This window comes from Acromyrmex echinatior, chromosome 11 (genome assembly GCF_024713525.1).
Source record: "Acromyrmex echinatior isolate Ae372 chromosome 11, ASM2471352v2, whole genome shotgun sequence".
Taxonomy (NCBI): domain Eukaryota; kingdom Metazoa; phylum Arthropoda; class Insecta; order Hymenoptera; family Formicidae; genus Acromyrmex; species Acromyrmex echinatior.
The window spans coordinates 13947319-13957574 of record NC_141862.1 but is presented as its reverse complement, the minus strand read 5'-3'; the positions used below and the strand labels follow the sequence as shown (position 1 = coordinate 13957574).

Genomic DNA, 10256 nt, shown 5'->3' with positions numbered 1-10256 from the left:
GGCGAATGTTTAAGTCGCATTGTATTAAATATCCACTTGCCTCTCTTCGATTCGTGTGTGTTCCGTTGAAAAGTAAAACAAAGTCTCAGACTGAAAGGTCGGAAGGTGCGAAATAGGTTTCCTGGTTTGATCTCCTTAAATCCCAATAAACTTCCTCGCCAGCTGTATCTACCTACCGCCTACTACCGCGCTCGACGTGTACACGTCTGTCCGTTATATCCCGTAACCTACATCGCGCTCATTGGCGCCGATCGATATCGGCCGCTATCAGCCCGCTCATTGTCGGTCGCGAATGCCAATTACCCGAACCGCAAGGCGATCCGCTTAGATCAATGTTGTCGCGTAACGCAGCGCCACGTGCATTTGCGGATTATTTATTTAAATTTAAGCAAGTCAGTCACCGCGCGCATCTACGAACGATCCACGCGCGCGCGCGTGAGCGTGGATACCCACATACACGTGGAACCTACACGCATGCAGCACCGAGAGAGAAAGGCCGACACCTCGGCGCCAAACTCACCCTCCTGAGACTCCACAGACTCACCTCCATCCCCGTCGCGTCCCGCGCTCGCTTCCCCAAGCTTCAAACCATCCCCCTCGATCCCGCGCGCGTGGAGGCATCCCAATCGCAGCCCCCGTTTCACAAACCCACACCACTCTCTCTCCATACTACTCCCTGGTATCCTCCGACCTCTCCTCCCTCTCGCCCCTTCGCCCTCTGCCTTCTCTCTGTCCTCTCTAACCGTGGCAGCTCTCTCCTATACCACTCGTCTCGACCCGACCGTTTCCCATCCCCGCACACCACCCCGTCCTCCAACCTACAACTCCTACGTACCAGAGCGACCCTCGAGCTATCTCCAAAATCATCCCTTACATTCTAGAGCTCGGCGTACTATCCTCCTTCTCCTCCTCCTTCTCCTCCTCCTTCTCCTCCTTCTCCTCCTCCGTGGAGGATAGAGCCGCCGGAGTCGGACGTCGAGAGAACACGGAGAGGACTGCCGTCGCTGCTGCTACTGCTGCTGCTACGAGGATACGCCAGAATAGTGGCTCGGAATGAGGGTAGACGCTCTAGGATATAGGTAGGTTTTGTCGGATACAACGAGAAAATAAGAGATCTTCCCGCACGACTCGCGATACGAATTGCAATAGCCGACAGTACCGTTGACGAGCCACCCGAGTCCTCAACCCATTTTCACCCTTCGCGTTTCCACCCGCTTTGTCAACCGCGTAATAATTTCACTGAATTTTGAATCTAGCGCAAAATCTCATTCTGTAAATGTTCAGTGTGCACGTTGCAATTGTTCCAAGATAGATAAAAATAAAGGATTTCGAACATATTGTTATATGAATTATAATATGTTATATAAATTACACACAAATATTCTTAAATTTTATGTAAGTTTATAAGGTATTCGTTCTTGTGATAAATTAGTCTGTCTTTCGCATTATTTGTGGACAATTTTTTGAATAACAAAATGTATTGTTCTCTCTCTCTCTCTCTCTCTTTCTCTCTCTCACGCGCGCGCGCGCGCACGCACGCTCGCACGCATGCAATATATATACACGCAACTATCATAACAATGTGATATGTACTATATATATACACATACAATATTATAGATCACTCGAAGATGTTCAGAGAATGTCGATATGTCCTAAGATTATTCCTAGAATGTTCTTTGAATAAATATGCTGTATATATACAATATATAGTAGTTTGAAAAAAAGAATAATAGCTTGAGAAGAATTAGCTTAACTTGAACTTGAATTTCGGTTAATATGAGATTATCGTATGCTAAAGGTAATGTAGTGAAAAAATACCGCACGGAAATTCGGGTCTAAGTTCGCAAATACGTTACGATTCTGTTTGTATGACGCAGATGCCATCGATATCAACGATGTGATCCTAGGAGTGTTCTTCGCAAATTCTCGAAAATACCATTATTATATTCTAGGAAGCGAGAAGATCGCAGATGTTGCAACGTATTCATTTCTCTTACCCTTCAATCAAAATATCGAAAATATTTCAAATTATCTTTACCGTATAGGTAAGTATGTTTTTTAAAATATATATCGCATTGCATAATTGTTGGCATTGAATTAAAAAATATTTTACTTTATATATAAGTACGAAGCGTCTGAATGTTAAGATGTCGAACTATATATTAAATATATTCATTTAAATGAATTAATTTCAGAAATGATAATTGCGTGCTGATATAGTTGTCGGACTTTCAACGCAAACAATCTGAGATATTAATAATCCCTCCCAAATTTCCCAAATTTAATCTTAAAAAACTGTAATAAATTCATCGCGAAAAATATTACCTCGGCCCCTCGACGATAAAAAATATTTCTTATAATTATATTTTCAAAAATCTCGTTTCAAAAATCTCACAGAGTCTCCGATACTAATAGACAATTTTTTAGAAATTAAAGAAAAAAAAGAAATTTTTTTTATCTTATTATAAGATTATCAAGATTAATTGTTTCATTGCATAAAACATAAAAAAACTAATGCAACAAACGTAGTCATCGCTTATCTTACATTCAGTCAATTCGAAATCACAAAATTCCAATTGTCATCACTATTCGTCATCTATTCGTCCATGTAAACCTTCTTTTTTTCTCTCTCTCTCTCTTTCTCTCTCTTTTAATCGGAATCCCTGAAGGACAATGGACGTCACATACGTCGCGCAAGCCAGCGAGGGTGAAATGTTAAATCGCCGTTCAATCGAGTTAAGCCCCCAGTAATATCGCCACTGCGGGTCACGGGGGATTGCGCGGGGGATGCGCCTTAATCGGATGGTCCATCGGAAACGAGAATTATAGCAGCGCGATGAACGACGAATATATCGCGAGACAATGGCGCACTCCTCGCGACGCATTGGCGGATTGCATGTACACGCACACCGGCCAAAGTATGGCCGATCGTTGAAATCTCCGACGTTCTTCGACGTCGCTCGATCTGAATCCGAAGCGGCTGACTATGGCCTGTTCTTAATCCGCGAACTAAAGTAATACAGAATCTTTTATAAAAGTAATATGTATACATCTACGACACATCGATACAAAATCTTTTACTCGGGACAACTGAAAATGATTTATAAATAAAGTACAATATAAAACGCATATCTTTATATCTTATAAAAGTGTAATATTTTTTATTGAAATAATATTGCAACAAATGTAATAGTTAAAAATTAAAATTATAAATAAGAAACATGTATCGCGTGTTTTCTTATATTTGCTGTAAAAACGCACTACTTACTTAAGCTCCGTTGTAAGTAATAAAAAAAAAAATGTCAGTATGTTTAAACCTTTAAACTGTTCTAAGTGCAAGTTCAGACATTTGATAAAAGGTTGCGAGAGTGTCGCAAGCAAATAGTCAGCATTCGAACGTGCAGCTTAATATCGTAACGTTCGTTGAAATCTCTCGTGCGATTTCCTTATTTCGCCGCCGGGCGTCCCAGTTGTCTATTTGCAGCGACGCGTCAGCTTCGTAAAGTGGCACGGGTTCCTCAATGGCCTTTGCGAAACAATCGAAGCCAAGCCGGCGAACATCTCAGCGTAACAAAGACGACGAAAGTGGTGCGAGTCTACCTCTGAGGGAACGCAGCTTACGGCCATCGAATCTAATGGGAGTTTCTCATCGCGTCAAACTCCGCTAGCGACTTATCGGTATCGAATTGTCAGATCACGACTGCTGCTTTGATATAAAGGCGGAGCCGGGAGTAAAATAACCAAAAATCAATAAAACAGTAAAAACAATTTGTAGCATGATGGAGAAAAATGATTGCAACTCAAAATACTCACAATATTTTTATTTATATATGTATGTAGATACATTTTAGGATTTACATTTATATAATTTTATAAAATTGAAGTGAAATTAAACTATGATAATAAATCAAACAAATAATAATAAAAAAAACCAACCAGAGCTAAACTACGATTACTACTGCGTATTAATGTTTATTATTACAATGCTGCGTAGGTATTTCAATTGCAGATATTTCAATTATATTTTTGATCCTTTTCAGCACAAATTATGGAGCAGAAAGAAATGTTTAGAAAGAAAAAACACGATTAAAGGTACATGAAATTTTAAGAAAAAAGGAAAATTGAAAACATATAATTTAATATTAAATTTAAATTGTATAAAAGCGCTGTTCGCATAAAGTGCAAAAGTAAATCATTAATAGTTATAAGCAGTCAAATCGTAAGTATACAGAAAACAAAACACGTGGAGAGTGTATCGATCGTTATTTAAATGTCATAGATGTCACAAATATTATGGAAATATTGTATATATAATTTTACTAATAAAAGATGTAATATAAAAAATAAATTTAACAAGGGAAAAAGAGAGAAATTTAAAATATTCTTTGATCAAATAAACAAATCATATTACTCGTTATCATAGTACATTATCATAATATATGTTCCATAAATAGTTATTAAATTATTTGTAATGATTAAAAAGCAGTTATTAAGATTAATTGTATTGATTTTGTTATTATGAATTTAACTTGGAACTGTGCACTTGGAATCGTGCACCATCGATTGCAAAATTAATTTTTACGTAAATACGGCGACTGCACAAATGTAGCAAAGATAAGATAAACAGACTTCGGGAAAAGCAAAAATGTACGGATGAAAACGAGAGAGGAACGAATACACAAAATTCGCACGTAAAATCAAATATTTATTGCGGGCGCAAAAGGCGCGCTCGCACTTAAGCGCGGGAAATATAACGGCGGAGGTGGTAATGTGGAAACTCAGAGAGAGACACACACACACATGTAGAAAAAGACGTGAAAAAGGGTGAACTGAGGGTTGGACATATACCCGCCTTCCTAGAATCCTCGTTATCCGGTCGAGCGGCAGTGGTCGTAACCGGCGGTGGCCACGAAATATCCGAAGAAAAACACGTTTCCAAGTCCGAATCGATAGCAACAATGCCGTGGCGAAGAGAGTGCGAGAGAGGCTTGGCTCTTCTGTGGAAGCGGGGCTTTAGGATACGATGGAGGGTTGCTTGAGGGTGCGCAAAAGAGAAAGAGATGGAGAGAAACAGAGAGAGAGAGAGAGAGAGAGAGAGAGAAGGAAAGGGAGACGCAGTCGAAGGAGGGAGGGGAGCACGTGAGAGAAGCAGAGGGTGAAAAGCAGAGCAGGGTGGCAGAGGGAGAGCAGGAGGTGGAAACGAAGTGGAGGCGGCAGCCTTATTGGAACTGAGGGTAGGGGGTTGAGTTTTCCTGAGGGCTGAGGGCTGAGAGGGAAAGACAGAAACAACGAACGAGAGAGAGAGAGAAAGAGAAAAAGCGAGAGGAGAGGAGGGAAAGAGGAAACGAAGGAGATAGCTAGCTAGAGGGAACGCGTAGAAGTTGATGGAACGAGGTCGCTACAACGTTGGCAACAGCCGGATGAGTAAAGACTGCATTACCTATGGTGCCTCCTCTGCGAGAAACGATCCTCGCACTACGGTGAGAAAGAGAGAGAGAGAGAAAGAGAGAGAAAGCAGGTGAGTCGTCGACGCTGCCTTCCCTCTCCTTTGTTAAAGGCAACACGATCATTTCGTCCTCTTTGTTCGCGATATTAAAGTACGTCAGACGCCGAAGCGACTGCTTCTATCTAGTACTATACCAAGGCAGGAAGTGAAAAAGGAAAGGGGAGGAAGGGGTGAGGTGTCAATTGCGTTCGTTGTGCGCGCAAGACCGTCCCTCTTCGATGTATTGCACATGTCCATCGATCGATCAAAGTTTTTCGGGCATTTTGGAATGCTGATTGGATATAAATAAACTTAATACTTACATATTCACATAATGCGATAGTCGCAATGGAACAGACGTAGTTGATCATTCCGCACAGTCGTTCCTTACATCCTGTGTATAATATAATATATTCATTATATCCGGAATATATCTGGCGATTACATGCAACGGCGTTATTACGCGCTACGACAAAATGCAATGCTGTGCTGTAGTCAGAAATAAACAATCTTAATTCTTACAATGTCTTTCCCAGAATCGAACTATGTCTTGAATGATAATGTTAATTAAAAGGCAGTGTAGGAAAAATGTAGAAACGGGAAGCGGACTTGAAAATTGAAACAGACACCGGAGGAAAACAGGAAAGGATACACCTTTTTTGGGTATGGTATAAATTATATATGCAATATTTTTGAATATTTCAATTTCATATATTTTTCCGTTTGTTCTGCGCGCACAATTTAAATATAATAACATTAATACAGTAATATAATACTCATGTGATAATAATTAATAATTATAATAAAATAATGATAAGAGAGAGCAATAAGAGCAATGGTACGAAAAATAGTAGTCATTCTTGTGATAATAATAATAATAAGAATAATGATGATAACGATACATAATACCGTGATAAAAGAACGATCGTTGTAATAATATAATCACGCGCTCTTGCTTGTATAGACTATACGCACTATGGTACAACGATTATGTACAAAATAATATGTGTGTGTATATATATATATATATATATACACACACACACGCACACACATACACACACACGCACATATATATATATGTGTACATATGTATATATATATATATTATATAATATGTATAATATAATATGTCCGATAACATTCTCAGGGGTTCTTAACCCTCGTCTACTTTCACGATAATTATCGAACTTCTAGTATAAACATCTTTTTGTCTGCAAGCACACCTTAAGGCCTATTTTACCGGTGTACCTTACCTACTTTTTCTCACCGGCTAACGACGCTATATTATATCATACACGAAAGACGAGCTACTTCGAGTAATATCATACACGTGGGGCGAAGGCTAGGCTACGTACACAATCAGACACGAAACGGATTTCGCCGCCCGAGGACTGTCGTCGTGGTCTCGATGGGAGAAACAATCGATTTCTAACTGCAACCGATTCATCTTACCTGCGGTTTGCTCTACGAAGACGAGAGTCGCTCTCAAAGCGAGAGCTCGAAGTGATGCTGCCTTCGGTATATATTCAGTATCGGATTCGGCGATCGCTAAATGAACAAGTTATTTTACGATGGTATGTCTAAGTCAATCACTTCGCAAATAATTTTCACAAAAGACACGAGCAACCAAAGAATGATTATTTATATTTTTTTTTTCAAATAAATCTCAATTGTATCAAATTAATATCGTCTCGATGTTCTTTTTAATAGAAAGACATAAATCTGAAAAATATGATTTGACTGTTTTTATTGTAGGAGCAAAATTAAAAGTACAAATTTTTTAAAAATAAAAAAGGAGATTATATTGTATAATGTAATGATTGAACGCACATTTTTTTATTCAAAACAGATATAAAATATGTTTAATTAAAAATACATTCAGTTTCTTATCTGAAATAATGTATCCAATCAAGCAATCGCGGCGCGGTATCGTCAAAAAGTATCGTCGCTGCGTTAATAATGGCAATAACACGACAATTAGTACAATATAAGAGAAGTTTGTGGCTCGCAGATAATACCGGTTCGGCGAAATGTTACAAGACGAGTCGCGCGTCCAGATTCGCCTTGGATATCCCCTTAATGCGTGTAATTACACGCGATATTATTACGATTAAAAAGATAGAATAAGGTGCCGACTAGATGCAGCCAGTTCTTTCCTTGTCAATGAGATGTTACTCGATCGCGTATTAATCGACATTAATTCATACCGTCCGAGATTGAGAGGGTATTACATCGCTTAAACAGACAAAAAGACGAAACAAGTTTCTTCAAACTCGACAAGCATGTTCCCCCAGAAAAGTTTTCTCTCTTTTCCTCCAACGAGCCTTAAATAAAATTCTGTTAAAAGAAAGTTCATCCTCTGAAAGATTGAACAATATCGACAGGTAATGTTACATTACTTATTTATCGCTCCGAAGCTTAACTTGCGTAATCTGTTTTTATGATTTATAACACAGAAATTATTAGCGCCGAGATATTCTCACTACGGGAAGACGATAAAATACAAAAATTCATCATTCATCTGGAGCATCAATTGACCATTTTGGTACACGTTATAATTAGTCGGAGCGAATCGTCGCGCTTAAAAGATGAAAGACAATTTGTCAGGTCGACAACGACGCTGAATGTTGTCAGATTCATCGGATGACACTCGAAAACGAGAAATCGGATCTCCTTCTCCATCCCTCTCTTTTCCCCTCGGACTCCCCCCCCCCCTCCCCCCATCTCGCTGGCTCGTTGAATATTCAGGACCTTCGCGGTGTCGTCGCGCGGACTGTCGCTTTTGCCCCGTCTGGATGGATCGATTTTGGAACCGAGTCGAATCCGGCGGCGGCCGGATCGCGATCCGCTCTCCGCGTAACGGATTTCTAAATATCGGACACAGAAAGCGCGAATCCCTGACACATCGACCCGTATTTCGACAGACTTGGGGAATTATTCTGCTCGCTTGGCCCGTCGTCTATATCGGGTGACGTCGGACGCAAGCAAGCGTCAGGCTGGTCGGCCTGATCGGATGAAATATGTGACACGAGCATCGACGACAATAATCGATCCCGTCCGGTTCAATATGTAATTGCGTTTATCTGTCGTTTCGCTTCTCGACCAAAAACGGGGATGGTGAGCAGCTCGTCGCTGTATTCGCAATCGCGCACATCAACAAACGGATACCGTATTTAGGAAACGAATTAAAGATGAAGAGTGACCGCGATCGACATTTTGTATGCGGAGCCTCAACTGTAACCGCGTGACTGCGACAAAAATCGCAAATGAGGCGGTCGAATTTTAACTTTTTGTTAAATACAAACTTCCGTTGTCTAATTGGCTTAATCTTTTTATCGCGAACGCTTGTCTATAATGAATATATAATCTCGATATACGCAAGACTTTCAGGCAGTATTATCGATGGGAATTATAATTCTGTTCGCGGAAATATTAATCTGTTTCTTGATAATCATATATTGCCTCTTACGCACCTCCTAAGAAAGTCACTATAAAAATCGGTCATTCTCTTTCTCTCCATACCGATTAATTCACGAATGATTCTCTCCTGTTTGAACCGAAACTTCCGTGCCCATCATCATCGTACCCGCCAAAACGTTAGTCGATGCCGGTGGCAAAACTAAAGGGCTCGGCACAGCGAACGACGGTCTCAATCGTTCAGTCAGCGCCAACATCACTTGGCAGTGCAGATGCTGGATGGTCGCCAGTAGATTGAGGTTCGTGTCGATCAGACCAGTCGCTGGTGAAAATCTCTCCCTCTCGACGCTCTCGGTCTCCACGACGAGCGGCGTCGTGACGGCATTCGATTCCATTGTTTCAGGCTCTCTCAGCACATTAGGAGCGGCTGCCTTGTTCTTCTCCTGGAGCAGTCTTTGCTGATGCTTCAAATACGAGGTGGTGATAGGTAAGCTGTAGTCGATGGGCGTGTTCTTGGGGTCCAGCCCGGGGCTCCATGGCCTCGGCAACGGCTGGCTGGGTTGCGGCGATGGTGTCCGTCCTTCCGGCAGCATCCGTTTTCTCTTTGACGACGCCGAGCTCTTCGAACTCGCCCGATCCGATTCTGGCGTTCTCCTCGATTCCGGCAAAGCGTCCGAACTCGCGAGATAACCACCGTTCACCGGGTCCTTCTTCAATAAGTTCGTAATACTTAGTGGATTGTACTTCTCGTCTTTGTCCTTGTCGAGTTTCGAGTCTGCAGCGGCGCTACCAGCGCCGGTCTTATGCTGCTTTTGGTGCCTGTAGTTGTGCAAGTTCTTGCCTTCCGATGACGCATGTTGGCCGCCGTTACGCGGCTTAGAGCTATTTTGCACCGACGAAGATGTCGTCGACGACGACGAGGTCGCAAGAGCGGCGTTACCGGGATTCAGCGAGGTTGACGTTGACCCCAGCGTCGCTGACTGGGTGGACTGCGACTGATTAGATAAGTTCGTTGGACTAGGCGTCCGCGGACGCCGCTGACATTCTGTACAACCTAGCAGAAATCGCGTTACTGCTTCTCGTGGCAGGAATGCATACGTCTCTGTAATCTGTAACAAAGAGAGAAAGAACATCGCTTTCTTTAAAACTTCTATATATTTTAAATATATTCAAAAAAAAATCTTTACTCCACTTTTTTGCCCTCTGACAAGATTTTAATCTTCAATGTCACACTATGTCATTTTATTACTGATGCAACACGCTATGTTGACATATCCAACTAAACTTTGTAACTTTAATAAAAGTGAACATATTGTAATAAATTTTTTTTACCAACAAAATACCAGAG

At 41.1% G+C, this 10256-nt stretch overlaps 1 protein-coding gene across 3 annotated transcripts in view; it reads right to left on the bottom strand.

Moving 5' to 3' along the window:
- Positions 1-6177: 6177 nt before the first annotated feature.
- The window catches only part of LOC105149788 (uncharacterized), a 68798-nt gene continuing 64719 nt past the window's right edge, over positions 6178-10256 (bottom strand). For all 3 annotated transcript variants that reach the window (XM_011062444.2, XM_011062443.2, XM_087411268.1), the window contains exon 4: positions 6178-10017. In XM_011062444.2, the coding sequence (XP_011060746.2) occupies positions 9022-10017 (996 nt within the window). In that variant the 3' untranslated portion in view covers positions 6178-9021. The remainder of the gene's footprint in view (positions 10018-10256) is intronic.